This window comes from Peromyscus eremicus, chromosome 15 (genome assembly GCF_949786415.1).
Source record: "Peromyscus eremicus chromosome 15, PerEre_H2_v1, whole genome shotgun sequence".
NCBI classification, from domain to species: Eukaryota; Metazoa; Chordata; class Mammalia; order Rodentia; family Cricetidae; genus Peromyscus; species Peromyscus eremicus.
Window position 1 is genome coordinate 21,574,437 of NC_081431.1, and position 14,240 is coordinate 21,588,676.

Sequence of the window (14,240 nt, forward strand, 5' to 3'; positions counted from 1 at the left end):
AATAATATACATGAAAGAACTCTACAAACTTCCAAGTTCTAAACTGCTATAAAGTATTTCTGTGTTTACTAGTTCCAAGTGTGAGGCCCTGGGCCTTGGGCAGTTCTCTTGAGCCCTGGTTCCCAGCCATAACTAAAGAGTACTTAAAGTCCCCCAGAGTCCTCTCTTAGATACCAGGCCATTTGGCTATTACTCTGCAAGGGTTCCCTTTGGCCTGTGATCAGCAGTCAGCCAACAAATGCTCCATTCCAGGTGCTATGCTAGCGATCTCTTTAGCTGTGAAGCAGCCTTGGAATGCCCGTTTTTCTCACCTGACCTGCCTCTCCTTGTCCTGTGTGACTTAACTGAAGCATGTTCATTAACTGCTTGCTAAGGTTGGCTCTGTCCTTAGGGATAGTGCATCCTCTTTATCTGTGGTTCCAAACCAGCATCTGCTCACATTGTTCTAAGCCGCCATCTGGACCCAGCCTCCTAAGCAGCCTTTTGGCATCAGTGACAGATGTCATTATTTCCTCACAGAGCCATCCATATTGTCTCAGACCTTTTTTTTTTTTTTTCCAGCCAAAATTTGACCCCCACCCCTTGCTGTTTCTATGTTCTCCTTCCATGTTTGGACTGGCCATTCAAAGGGATGTTTTGTGCTCATGCATGGCTTTCGCTCCTAAGCTCCCTCGCAGAGCAGACAGAATGTAGAGGTTACGACTCCGTCAGTGTCAAGTTCACTTTCTTTGTTCCATTAAAAATATGTATTAGGTACTGTCTATGTGCCAGGTGATTTGCTAGGCATGAATAAACCATGGGTTCTCCTCGACTGCTAAGACATCCCATAGGCCCCACCAAGGACAGGCCTGCTGGAAGGCCATCACTCAGAGGTTGAGATACACCAGTTTGCTCTCAGTCAGGGGCACTCATAGTCTGTGTCCACAAGAGCCAGGAGGAAAAAGGGCTTGTTCACAGCCTCTCGGACTTCTGAGACTTCGGGAGATAGAATCTGTAGCATGTAACTAGATGATTTCAAGGTTTTAGGGATCTCCTGTGCAGAGTGAGGAGTGTGGTGCTGACATCATGTACTTCTCCGCAGACACGCCGACAGCCATGATTAGGCCAGAACCTGCACATCCCCGTGAAGGCCAGAAGCTGTTGTTACATTGTGAGGGGCGTGGCAATCCAGTGTAAGAAGAGCAGACTGCAGTCTCTGATACCCCTCTACACTCTCAGATAACCCCCCACCCCTTGGATACCCGAACCATACTTCCTACTCCCCTAACTGTACAACAGTATCTCTCCTTTATTTCTACTGCAAAGCAGCAGAAATGAGGTTGGAACACTCCCTAGCTCAGCTCCTTCAGTTCCCCTAAGGAACAAAGTTACAGTAAGATATGGATCAAAACACCTCTACCATCTTTAAATTGTACCTAAGACTGATACCCCCACACCCCCCACCAATGCCCACCCTGTGGCCCATACAACGTCTTAAGCTTCACCATGCAGTTTCTGACTTCCCTGTTACCAGTTTGTTTTTAATTCCTCTAGCCCTTTAGTCCAGGCTGTCTTGAACACTTCTCATCTTTTCATCTCAACAGCCCCCAGCAGTACCTGTGGGTAAAGGAAGGCAGCGAGCCACCCTTGAAGATGACCCAAGAGAGCGCACTCATCTTCCCCTTCCTGAACAAGAGTGACAGCGGTACCTATGGCTGTACAGCCACCAGCAACATGGGCAGCTACACGGCCTACTTCACCCTCAATGTCAATGGTGAGTCTCTTTGACTTCTCTTCTCCAGCGTCTCCCTTCTTTGGCCATCTCTTGCTCTCCTGATGGCAACCCCCTACCCTGAGTGGTCGTAGGGTGGATGGAAAATGTCCACTGCTGGAAAACACTGCACTTAGGCCCTAGGAATGTGTACCAATGGTCAAGCAATATAAAGATGGGCTCCCGCTGTCTCTGTCTGCAGGCAGTGGCTCCTCTGGAACCATCTCTCTCACTTGATGGGGAGAATATCAGCTTCATTTAGAGGCCCCTCCTGAGTGCATGTGTGCTTGTTGAAGAGCTCCTCCTCATAGGGCTAGATATAGCATGCACGCCACTGCCACCACTTCCCTTCCTAAGGACCCTGTGTACATTATGGTTTGGCAACGAATAAAAGAAACAAGCATGCACTGTGCCTAGAGATGGTCAGAATCTCTCCTCTAATGCTTCCAAAGGGACAAGAGATTGCTTCTTTCTGAAATTCTTCTCAAAAACTGGAACCACCAGACACCTAGAATGTTAGGTTGGTCAGTAAAGTATCTGCCAGTTAGAGCAAAACAAAAATCGGTGTGGTAGCTCACATTTGTAATCCCGGTGCTGAGGAGGCAGAGACAGCCAATCCTACTTGATGAGCTCTTGGCTAGTGAGAGTTGACTGAAATGACCCGTCTCAAAGAGTCAGGATGGAATTCCTCTGGCTTCTACAGTTAGTATGTAGACATACATGCATATTCACACACATCTGCATGTATATACAAACAAACACAAAAAGATACAGTGAAACCCAGCTTCAAGGGAAGTGACAGGCCAGGACAGAGGTGGCTTTAGAGGGAGCTGGTAGGGAAATTTTTTTTTCTTGTTTTCAAGATACCAGTGACATTGAAGTCCTTCCAGAAAGTCTTCAAATCTTTCTGAAGAATAGAGTAAATGTTGAAGAAACTTCAGGGTCTTTCTTCATTTGAAATACCCAGTAAGGCAGGGAATGGGGTGCCTAACACCCGGGATCCCAGGATTGAGAAAGAGCCCTAAGTGCTTGGGACCAGAAAGTCTACCTTGGTGATTAGCAGTCCTAAGCTAAGCTCGCACCCCCATGGGGAGCTCTTCAGCACAACAGAGCTAGTGTAAGATTCTGAGAGCTACAACAAGGCACTGAGATCTAGGCTCAGCCCCTGGATCTCTCCAGACCATTTCTGATGGTGACTAGCAGTGAAAGAAAGTTTATGTGCCCTGCAGTTGGTATCTTGTTGATCCTTCTGCTCTGGGATTAAAAAGCTAAGCAGGAGTAAGTTGACTGTTTGCTGCCAGTGCTGACGCCTGGTGGTGGAAGGAGTTACTGCAGCCTCTTCAGGTCTCTTTTCCCAGTGAAGACTTGCTCGGAATGAAATGAAAGGAACTTCTACCTGGAAACAGAGGGTAGTTATTGACAACCCCAGAGGTCAATTTTGACAGTGAAAGACTGTGTTTTTCCAAGAACTTTTTACTTCTATAGCTTCTGGAGCAAATATCCAGTATTGATTTCCACGGTGGACCATGTCTCATGTTTCTTCACTAATCTTCCCCTAAATCATGTCAACACATCTGTCCCATCATGGAACTCCTGAGCTATCCCCCATAGCCCTCCCAAGCAGAACATTTTTTTAAAGAAGCATAGATGTTTTTCTTTTCAAATAAGGCATAGGAAATCAAAGAACTAAAAAGTTGGCCCAGTCAAGCCTGAGGAAACACAAGGTAGGGAAGAAAAAAAGTATAGGAGTCAATGAGGCTGTAAGACTCAAGCTGAGTCCAAGGGAAAACAGGAGTTCTCCCATGGATGGGGGAGATATAGCTGTGGCTAATGTAACTGTAGAGACATCAGAACTGTCCGAGGCTTGTGTATTCATCCTCAGACATTTGGGTTTCTGACCAAGGTTCCGATTTTTATTGACATTCTTGGTCCAGGTTGTACTATGAGATCAGTCCACACCTATTACAGAGGGTGGATTTCGTATAGCTAATGGAGAGAACACTAGCCATCATGGGAGAAATCAAACAAGTCTTGTGCACAAACCTTTAGACAATGTCAGCATAGAGATGAAGTCCTAGGCCTCCTTGGATGGGTCAGAAGATTGGGTTTTACTGAATCACTAATCTTCCTTTCCAAGAAGGAATTACTGAAGAAAAAGACCAGATATGTTCAAGAGCATGTAGATTGGGGAGCTAAAGGAAAAAAAGGAAGAAATACCTGGGAGCAGAGACATCAAATACTATGTGATGTGATAAGGCAGTTGTATAGGTCACAGCCCAGGCAGGATAAGGATGCTGGGATAGAACCTGAGGTCTTGGGTTCATCTTAGAGAAGGTGGATGGTTTTCTAATTCATATCAGACTGTAACTTTGCTCTCTAGAGAAATTTACAAGTCTTATACAGGATGGCACAGTCTAGCATTTTCTTTGCAAGGTGCTTTCCAACTACTTAATTCCTGGATCCATCAGTTTTCACTGTTTCTTCTCCATCTGATCTTAAGACTGGAAAAGTGGCAAAGAAACCCCTAAAGGAACTAGTACAGAATACCAGACAGGATGTGAGAAGACATGGGAGACAGTCAAGGAACAAGAAAACACAGATATATCTTATGTGTGTGTGTGAGAGAGAGAGAGTTGGAGGGGCAGAGTAGGGGATGGAGAAGAGGGAGGAAGAGGAGAGAATTTTGATATTGATCACTGGCATTAAAGTAATTATCTCTGATTAAGGTCAAGCTTTGATGCCAAGAAAGCAACTTGGAAAGTGGCGTGAGAGCTGGTTTGTTTATTGCCTGTTAAATACATCAATTTTCTTTAACAATTACTGCATTGCCAGCATGGTGATACTCACTTGAGCACAGACTAAGGCATGTCCCCTTGCATACACCTCCTGAGTTCTCTTGATGTTGATGTCTCTCCTGTGGAATCATCCAGGGCCAAATCAGCATGTGAGTTGAAAGTCCTCCCCTCCCGAGTTCTAACTGTAAGCCTGTCCTCCTTGCAGATCCCAGTCCGGTTCCCTCCTCCTCCAGTACCTACCACGCCATCATCGGAGGGATTGTGGCTTTCATCGTCTTCCTGCTGCTCATTCTGCTCATCTTCCTTGGACACTATTTGATCCGGCACAAAGGTCAGAGGCATCAGGAGGACTTGGGTGTCTGGAGAGATCAGTTAGGGAAGGACAGACAGTAAGAGGGCTTCAGACAGGGCCCTGAAGACTCATTCAGCTCCTAAGGGCATCTGAGAAAGAAATACAGCCAACCCATGCAATGCCAGTGCTGTGATCACTGAGCAACAGCAACCCTACAGTCAAGCCTGATCACTTGGTTAACATCCAAGTGCAATTAGACCTGCCCACTCAGTCAGCGGCTTCTTGCTGCTCTACATTCAGCTGAGCCCCTTCCTTCTTGCCCTCGTCTTCTTTTCCATCTGTTTGGCTTCCTTTCCTCTCTTTGATCTCCTTCCTCTTCACACTCATTCATATCTTTTCTTTTCTCTTTGTTTTACTTTCCCTTATATTCTGGTACTACATGCAGCCAGCAGCCTAGCTGTCTAGCTAAGACTGGTCATGCTTAAGTCATATCTCACTACATGTATACACACACACACACACACACACACACACACACACACACACACACACACATCTCTTTTATTCCTTTCCTCCATTATAGATGAGATTTTAGTTAAAGGTAGAATTCATTATTCATGGGGGTGTGGTCAGGTGAGGGATGTTGGCAGCAAAATGCAAATTAGAGAAGGTGGGGTGGAAGAAAGCTCTAGAAAAGAGAGAGATGAGATGAGCAATGTGTGAGTGGGTGGGTAGGAAAGTGGGCAGGGTGGACTCCAGAGGCTGAGAAGCTTCTGAAAAGAGGAGCTTCTGTCTCCACACAGGAACCTACCTGACACACGAAGCGAAGGGCTCTGACGACGCTCCAGACGCAGATACGGCCATCATCAACGCAGAAGGCGGGCAGTCAGGCGGGGATGACAAGAAGGAATATTTCATCTAGGGGCACCCACTCATCTCCTGCGCCCCCCCCAAGGGGCCCCATGGGGACTGCTGGGCTGTCACCAACCTGGACTTGTACAGAGCGACCCCAGGGCCGCCCCTCCCGCTTGCTCCCCAGCCCACCCAGCCCCCTGTACAGAATGTCTGCTTTGGGTGCGGTTTTGTACTCGGTTTGGAATGGGGGGGAGGAGGGCGGGGGGGAGGGGTGGGCCGCCCTCAGCCCTTTCCGTGGCTTCTCTGCGTTTGGGTTATTATTATTTTTGTAACAATCCCAAATCAAATCCGTCTCCAAGGCTGGAGAGGCAGGGGCCATGGGGGTGAGGAGAGCAGCAGATCTGCAATGATCGGAGAAGGAAGTTGGAGGCTGAGAAACAACTGAGGAACAGGGCTGGTTTGCAGGTGGGGGCTTAACACGGCCCTCCTTCCATTTTCAGGGCCGATCTGCCTCCCTCCCAGGTGTCTCCAAGGAACCTGGGAATGGCAGCAGAGGCTAGTGGTGGCTCTCTCTACCTCTGCCAGCCATGTATTGTGAGCTAAAGACAGGGAGACAGGTGTCACACCAACACCCCTCTTCCGTTACGTAAGGAAGGAATGAGTAGGAGAGTCTTCAAGAAGATGTGAACTGAAGATGGCATGCAGCCACACAGGGACCCAGGGCTTCGACACGTCCCTCCCAGAGAGAGTAGATTTCCAGAGAGGTCACAGGAAAAATGGCCCTGTCTATCCATTGCCCTCACACAATGAGTGAAGCCAGGCTCTTTTCACAGAATCGGCCCTTGGGGGGACAGCAGAGCTCAGCTTTCTCTCCTAGCTCCAGCAGTTGTGGAAGAGGCACTGCTTCTGGGCCTGGACAGCGTCTGCTTCCCCCACCTCGGAGGGGGCCCCCTCACTCTTACCCAAGACCCCGGACTGTTGCACGGCAACCGCTCCTCCCGTGGCATTGCTCAGCAACGACTCCTCCACCCCGTGTCACCCCGTGCCCTCTCCTGTCCCCTGTGCCAGCCCTCAGTCCCTCCTCCCTCAGCAGCCAGGCAGACATGACAACAAAATTACTAAAAGGAGCTTCGCTGCAGTGAGCTGTTTCCTGCCCAAACCGAGGGAATAATGTGAACTCTGTGCATGTGTGTGTGCCTGTGTGTGTGTTTGTGTGTGTAAGTGTGCGTAAGTATGCATGGGTGCGGTGTACATGTGTGTTTGTGTGAACAAGAAGCAAAGGGATTGAGGAGAAGGACCAGGGGTCTCGGGTGGGTGATAGGGCATGGAACATGTGAGGCATGAGGTGGGCTTTGGGAGTGGATGGTTCCTAGTCAGGGTTTGTACCTCATCTAGGGGGCGCTGCTCTGGCCTAGTCATTTCCAAATCACTCTTGCTGCCCATCTGAGAGAGAGGGAAGTCCCAGGATGTGGTTGGCCCAGCCGTGCATTTTGTCCCTCTCTGAAACACCACTCCCTCACCATCCGTCCCTGGACCTCCCATCTCTGAGCCATGGAGCCAGGGCCACAGCTCTGCTATGCACCTCTCAAGCCTCTCCCTGGCACTGACTCCGGATTCCCATCCTTTGGACCCAGCGGCTCGAGGGCTGGGTCCCCATCTCAGCTTTTGGTTTACTGTCTTCCTTCTGTGGCCAAGCTGGTTGCTGTGGAGATGAGATGGCTCACCCTCTCCATCCTGGCTGGCCCGCCCCTCAGACCCAGGATGCTCCTGGCATCACTCTCCCCCTCCTCCAGCATGTGCTCCCTGCTCTGACAACAGGTGTGCAGAATGGGGCAGCTGCAGTCCAGCAGGCCTGCCTACTCCTTCAGTTCAGGTAATACTTTTGTGAATCTTCCAGCCCCTGGCTAGGGTCCTGGGTACCCCAGGCAGCCCCTCGCTTAAGCCAGGGATTCTCCTCTTATAGCAGCAAGGGAGCCCTGGGCCCCAGGCCTGTCCAGGCTCCTCATCTCCCAGCACCCGCTTTTGGGAAAACGACTTTTTCTCCTTGAGCTGAACCACTCTGTCCATATTACACAGAAGCCATATTTGTACTGGGCGGGCGGGGGGGCAGAGGGGCCGTTGTGCTGTGTGCGTCTGTCTGTGGGTGGGGGAGGGGGAAGGGAGCAGGGAGGGGACCGTGTATCTTTATAATCTTTCTAACTCTCCTGTGCTAATCTCAGAGGGGCCACCCTCAATATATCTGGATTATCCGTGTGGTCAGGCTGCCTCCTTTCTGCTGCTCGCACTGCTGGCTGGGCTGCATGTCAATAAGGGCTGCCCTCGTGTCCCTGGCACCTGGCACTCAAAGGGTGTTGCATCCTTGCCATGCCACCCTTCGGAGCATCTGTGTATGGAATCAAGGGAGAGAGTGTCTGAGTCATTTGCTTCCCAGAGAACATTTGGATTTGAAGCATGTCATGCGACTGCTACCCTGTCACCCTCTGCCCAGCAATGCTGGCCAACACCGTGATGGAGGTGAAGGCCCCACCAACACCATCCAGGATGGAGAGCATCACCAGTTTTTGCCAAACTCCCTTTCTAGCTCTCTCCTGTTAAACCTGAAACTCGACCTGTGTACTCATCCTTTTGCACCTCAGGTTGAGGAGATTAATGAGAATCCACCTACTGAGCATGTATTCCGCATTTTTTTTCCTAACCAGAGAAATAACAATTCTACCTCCCATCAGAAACTTCACGTATTGCTAAAATGACAAGCCAATGAACCATTCCCACAGTCTGTATGTCTCACAACAATATGAATAGAGATTACCCAGTGGGCTATAGTCTCACATTAAAGTATGCTGTCCCACGGTCCCCCAGAGCCTATTTTGATGTGTCAGACCATGTGTTCTGCTTGGTGTGAGAGATGCATTCATTGAGTCCATAGGTGGTAAGGCAAATGCCCAATTGCTCCCTGAAGGAGACTCATTACACAGCCTTGACAGGCCTCCAATCTTCTGTCCCTCTCACCCTGCAGCGCCTGTACCTCTAGATAGCAAAGCACACACCCAGGCACCACCCAGCAGCTAGCACTGAGATGGAGACACACTTGATACCCAGCACAGGGACACAGATAAATAGGTGCATTCCCCTGCTTGTTCTACCACACACAAAAGGCCTCCGTTTAAATGCATAGTCTCAACCTGGACAGAGCCAACAGCAAATGCCCTTAGCACAACTTCCCTGCAAACAGGGGAACTTTTGAACTCTTTCCTTGGATCTCGTTCAAAGGAATAGAGAACAGAGAGAGTTAGCAGATGCCTGGTCACTCCAACTTCCCAGCACCTCTTTCTTATCTCTGCTTCCTTTGTAACCCCCGGCCCCCTCGTCCTTCCTTGTTCCTGAAGGGTCCTCCCTTGCTGGAAAGCTCACTGACTTCTTCCTTGCCACTTTTGGGAAAATCCCCTCTTTTGTGGCCTTTGCCACGTTATTTTCCCGAGGTCATTCTGACCAGCCAAACCCAACTTCAAAACAGGAAGCTCCAGGACAGTACCCTGTGTTAGCCTAAGGTTTAAGTAGGCAGTCCTGAGTGTGACCCCACACACATATCCCGGCTCTGCCCAGAACCAGAGAGCATTCATTAGCCCTGGGCACTTATCTTGGAGCCACAGCTGCTGACAGAGAGTCCTGGCCCTGTACTCTGTCTGCCCTGAGCCTACAGTGCCATGGGGAACTGTCTGCACCCGGTGAGTGTGGGGGCCGTGCTCCATGACCCTTGCCTCTGTCCCATTGTCCCATTCCTTCTACCTCCTTCTCTGAATTCCATGCCCTTCCTTCTTTGGACCATCCCTTAACCCTGCATTTCTTTCTTCTCAGTTTCAAAACTCTTTTCCTGTTCTTTCCGTACCTCAGTTTCCTATCCCCACCCCATTTGCGCCCTCTCTCTCTCTCTCTCTCTCTCTCTCTCTCTCTCTCTCTCCCCTTTTAGCCAGTCCTGTGCAGGTTTCTCCTCACTTCCCTCCCCATCCTGCTCTTCTAAGTCTCCACACAGCTCTGACCAGGCTCCTCTGCGGCTCTGACCATGCTGGTTCCGCAGCTTCCCTTATCACCCTGCCTACTGTACCCACCTCCTGTAGGCAGATCCCCTGTTCTCCAAATCCAAGCTCCAAACCCAAGTGCACTCCAGCCTCTTCACTGAGGTGCCAGATGCCCTCCCTGACTGACTGTCCCTTCTGGGTGTACCCTGTAGATGGAAACCTCCTTTTCACTAGACAAGAACGAAACTGAGTGGTTTATGGATCTTTGGAATTACTCGTATGAAGATAATGCCTCCTATGACTTTCCTGATAACTACAGCATTGGAGCAGCCGCTCCCTGCCGCTCCTGTAATCTACTGGACAGTTCTTCAATGCCTTTCTTCATCCTCACCAGTGTCCTGGGCATGCTGGCAAGTGGTGCCGTCCTCTTCGCCATTCTCAAACCTCTCTTCCACTGGCAGATCTGCCCCAGCTGGCCTATTCTGGCACAGTTGGCAGTAGGCAGTGCCCTCTTCAGCATGGCGGTGCCTGTCCTGGCACCAGGGCTCAACACTGCCCATAGCACAGGCCTGTGTTACCTGGGCTACTGGGTCTGGTATACTTCAGCTTTTGCTCAGGCTCTGCTCATAGGGTGCTATGCCTGCCTGAACCCCAGACTGAATATAGGTCAAATCCGTGGCCTCACCTTGGGACTCACTGTGGGACTTTGGGGAGCAGCTGGCCTGTTAGGGCTGCCAGTCACCTTGGCCAGTGATGTTTACAATGACCTCTGCACCCTTGCATCCAACAAGGACCTGGAAGCTTTGAAGTCCACACATTCTGCAATCTGTTTTACCATCTTCACCGTGTTCCCACTAGCTCTCTTGGCAGCCAACGGGCTGAAGAAAGCATTGAGCAAGGAGTCGGGCCCCTGGGTTAGTGTCCTGTGGGTCTGGTTCATTTTCTGGTGGCCTCATGGGATGGTTCTCCTATTTGATGCTTTGGTAAGGTCCAAAATCGTGCTTTTGCAATCATGTCCATCCCAGCAGATTCTAGATGTGATGCTGAACCTGGCAGAAGCCCTGGCTGTGCTGCATTGTGTGGCTACACCCCTGGTCCTGGCCCTGTTCTGCCACCAGACCACCCGTAGATCCTTGGCCTCTCTGTCCCTCCCTGCAAGACAGCCTTCTCATACAGATGCCTTTGCAGGCAAATCCTAGTTCCCCCACATGTCAACCTAAATTAAAGTCTATACTGCTTTTATGAAGCGGGTGTTTTCTTATTTCATCTGGAGTTAAAGAGAAGGAGAATGACCACGGAGAGACAGGAGGGCAATACGGAGCCTGGCTTCCCGGTTTCTAGAGTTGCCCTGGAAGAAAGAGAATGGTGGATAAACATCCCCAGGGGATAGAGATGTTCTCTTGAGGTGAGTGATTACTGTCTTCTTGTGGGAATAGAAATGAGAAACAATGGCGTGAGTGGAGAAGATGAACTCTCCAAACAAGAAGGCAAGGCTTGATGAGCAAAAGAAGAGAAGCCATTTCAGAAAGTAAGTGAATAGGTATAGAAACCAAGTTGCAGGGGCAGCGGGGGGCGGGGAGGGGGGGCAGATATGAGTGGCAGAAAGTAAAGCACAAAGCGGTAGTGCTGCCTTCCTGTCTGACCCATCCAGACAATCCTTGTCTTCTTTGACCTCTGTGAGTGGTGGGAGGAAATGAAAGAAGTATGTTCAGGGACATTGGGGAATGGCTACCCTGTAGCCATTAAGGTTACCAGTCACATTGTCCAAAGATGTTACCGTAGCCTAGTCTAGGGCATGTGCCAACAGAGTGTAAAATGCTGCTTCCTAGGAGCTGTCTTTTGCAAGTTAATTCTTCATCATGACCTGGACACCCCTGCCCAATCTTCTCCTCTCTCTCTCTCTCTCTCTCTCTCTCTCTCTCTCTCTCTCTCTCTCTCTCTCTCTCTCTCTCTCTCCCTTCCTCCCTCCCTTCCTCCCTCCCTCCCTTCCTCCCTCCCTCCCTCTCCCTCTCTCTCCCTCTCCTTCTCCCTCTCCCTTTCTCCACCCCTTCCCCCCCTCTCCCCTTCTCTCTGCATGCATGTATGCACACTTGAGTTTTTTTCATTACCATGACCTTGATTCCTCTGTATGCTCATTTCTCTCTGTATGTGAATGCATGCATGCTTGGGTGACTGTGAATCTCTCTCTCTCTCTCTCTCTCTCTCTCTCTCTCTCTCTCTCTCTCTCTCTCTCTCTGTGTGTGTGTGTGTGTGTGTGTGTGTGTGTGTGTGTGTGTGTGTTCTTGCAGGTTTATTCTTCATCATGACCCTTATTCCTCCTCCTCCTCCTCCCTCCCTCCCTCCCTCCCTCTCTCTCTTCTCTCTCTCTCTCTCTCTCTCTCTCTCTCTCTCTCTCTCTCTCTCTCTCTCTCTCTCTCTCTGGTGGGTCTATACATCTGTCTCTCAATCTGTTAGGACCTGTAGTATCCATGTTATAATAGAGGCATGCACGCAGTGAAACGTGTCTATGCATGAGCTTACACTCAGTCAGTATCTGCAGTACACACACCCATGTGTGTGCACAAACCTCTTGCAGAGCCCCCTTCCTAACTTAAATCTGTTGCACCCATTCAAGGTGTAAGGGTAGAAATCTTTATTCGGTAAGTTCATTTGCCTTGCTGTTTATGTCCAACATTTCTGTGTGTGGTGTATAGAAGAAAGAGATCATGAAGGTAGAAACGGTGAAGCAACTCAAAGGGAGAAACCCCTACTCAATCCATCTTGGGACTCAAGTTGCTCAAGTTTCCCTTTCAAAGCCCAGCTCTCAAAAGAAACCTTTACCTCACACTAGTCTTTGTGTCCTTCTCTTATCCACCCCCAGCATCCTAGGACATCTGTCCCTACCACACTTGCCTGCTTCTCTGTCTGTTTCTTGTGACTTTGGAGGGTTGTCTTCATGCCCTGCCCAGCAAAGCTTGGGTAGTGTTTAGGAGGACAACAAGCAAGACACTCTACATATGGAGCACTCCTGTCGACAATGATTTCACCCTCTACCTGGAAAGACCACAGATTTCTTCCAGCAACCCACTTCAAGCCCACCCAGGAAAACTTGAGCGGATACTTCACATCGATCTGAATCTACTTGCAGTTTTTCCATACTTTCAAAGATGCTCTCTATTGTCTTCTTCCCTAACATATTTATGCATGACATTCTGGGTTTACGGATTGAGAGGAAAGTGCAGGAGAGGGGCAGGGATGACTTAAAACATCCTAGGCTGGAGGGTGCAGAAGGATCAGGGAATTTTCCTGGGTGGGTGCTTTGACAAAGACTCTAAATCTCCCTCCTCTGGTCTCTTAGCAACCACCAGGTTTAGTTCCTGATTGGTGCACCATAAATTGAAAGGCGGGGTTGTGGGACCGATTGAGACGCGGGAGACATTCTGAAACATAAAGGAAGAGAAAGAAAATGAGGAAAAAGGAAATAATTTACAAGCCTAAATTATGCTCAGGTCTCCAACCATAGTGATGGTGAATGTGTCCTGGTGTTTTTGTTTTCTATTTCCTTTTCTGTTGCCAACGCCCCCCCCCACCCACACACCCTTGAATCTCCAACTGCTCTCGAAATTATTCCAGATGTTGCTTTCCTCTCTTACAAGGCACTGGATTTAGATGCTGACCTAGTTTAAGGGGTGGTAAGGCTGTTTGGGCTCCCTAATTCTTCCCATGCTCAGGGGAAACTTGGCCTAATACCACTAGGGCTGTCTCTTCTACCTCGATCCTACACTCCCAGCTAGATCTCCCTCCTTGCACAGTCTGGGTTGAGTTCTGGTAATAGCTGACAGCTATCACATCTCTTGCAAAAGGAAGGCAGGAACAGAAGCCAGAAACTGATAAGAGGTCATCGTGGACTGGAAACAAGACCGCTTAAGCTGTCTGCTCCTCTTCCCCCTCCCCCACCCTTGCCTTCTTGCACCAGGCCCTTTGGGACCGCCCTTCCTCCCCCCCCCCCCCCGCCATTATGTATACTGCAGCTGGACAGTTCATCCTTATGTCTAACTCTGACCTCAGCCAATTCTAGAAGCTTTCCATGGGGGACCTGCTATCCAAACCTATTTAACCCAATGGGTACCACTAACCACTCTAAATTGGGTTGGAATTTGGCATCTTCTGTGCAACCCTTCAGGAATACAAATTCTGTTCCCTTAGAATTTAATCTAAGGGTTGGCAGGGATTTTAGCTGCGTATGAGTTATTGGGCCTCCTGGCTAAGAGGAAAAAAAAAAAAAAAAAAACTTCTCTCAGAAAGATCAGAGTCAGGGAAACAAGCTCTCGGGGATGCATAACGCCCCGGGGAGGGTCAATTTACATTAAGGGCAATTTTTTTTTTCTTGAGGAAAGTTTGAACATCACATTGATGCTTGTAATTCATTTATTTTTGGCTGAGCCCCACCACCCTAGAGGATTTAGGAAACAAATGCGAGTTTCCTAAATCCTTTCATCCACCACCATACCTCTGCCCTCCTTCCCTGTCTCCCAACACCTTTCTTCTGCAGC

General features: G+C 49.4%; 2 protein-coding genes across 2 annotated transcripts in view; both read left to right on the forward strand.

Annotated features, from left to right (window-relative positions):
• The window catches only part of Cadm3 (cell adhesion molecule 3), a 30,097-nt gene extending 24,222 nt beyond the window's left edge, over window positions 1-5,875 (forward strand). The window contains exons 7-10 of the mRNA XM_059280822.1: window positions 1,082-1,172; window positions 1,584-1,753; window positions 4,751-4,876; window positions 5,641-5,875. Coding sequence (XP_059136805.1) covers window positions 1,082-1,172; window positions 1,584-1,753; window positions 4,751-4,876; window positions 5,641-5,759 — 506 coding nt within the window. The 3' untranslated portion in view covers window positions 5,760-5,875. The remainder of the gene's footprint in view (window positions 1-1,081; window positions 1,173-1,583; window positions 1,754-4,750; window positions 4,877-5,640) is intronic.
• Window positions 5,876-9,297: 3,422 nt separating this feature from the next.
• Ackr1 (atypical chemokine receptor 1 (Duffy blood group)) lies at window positions 9,298-10,954 on the forward strand. The gene is made up of 2 exons (XM_059281018.1): window positions 9,298-9,417; window positions 9,921-10,954. The coding sequence occupies exons 1-2, from the start codon at window positions 9,397-9,399 to the stop codon at window positions 10,905-10,907; spliced, it is 1,008 nt and encodes a 335-aa protein (XP_059137001.1). The 5' UTR covers window positions 9,298-9,396; the 3' UTR covers window positions 10,908-10,954.
• Window positions 10,955-14,240: the final 3,286 nt, after the last annotated feature.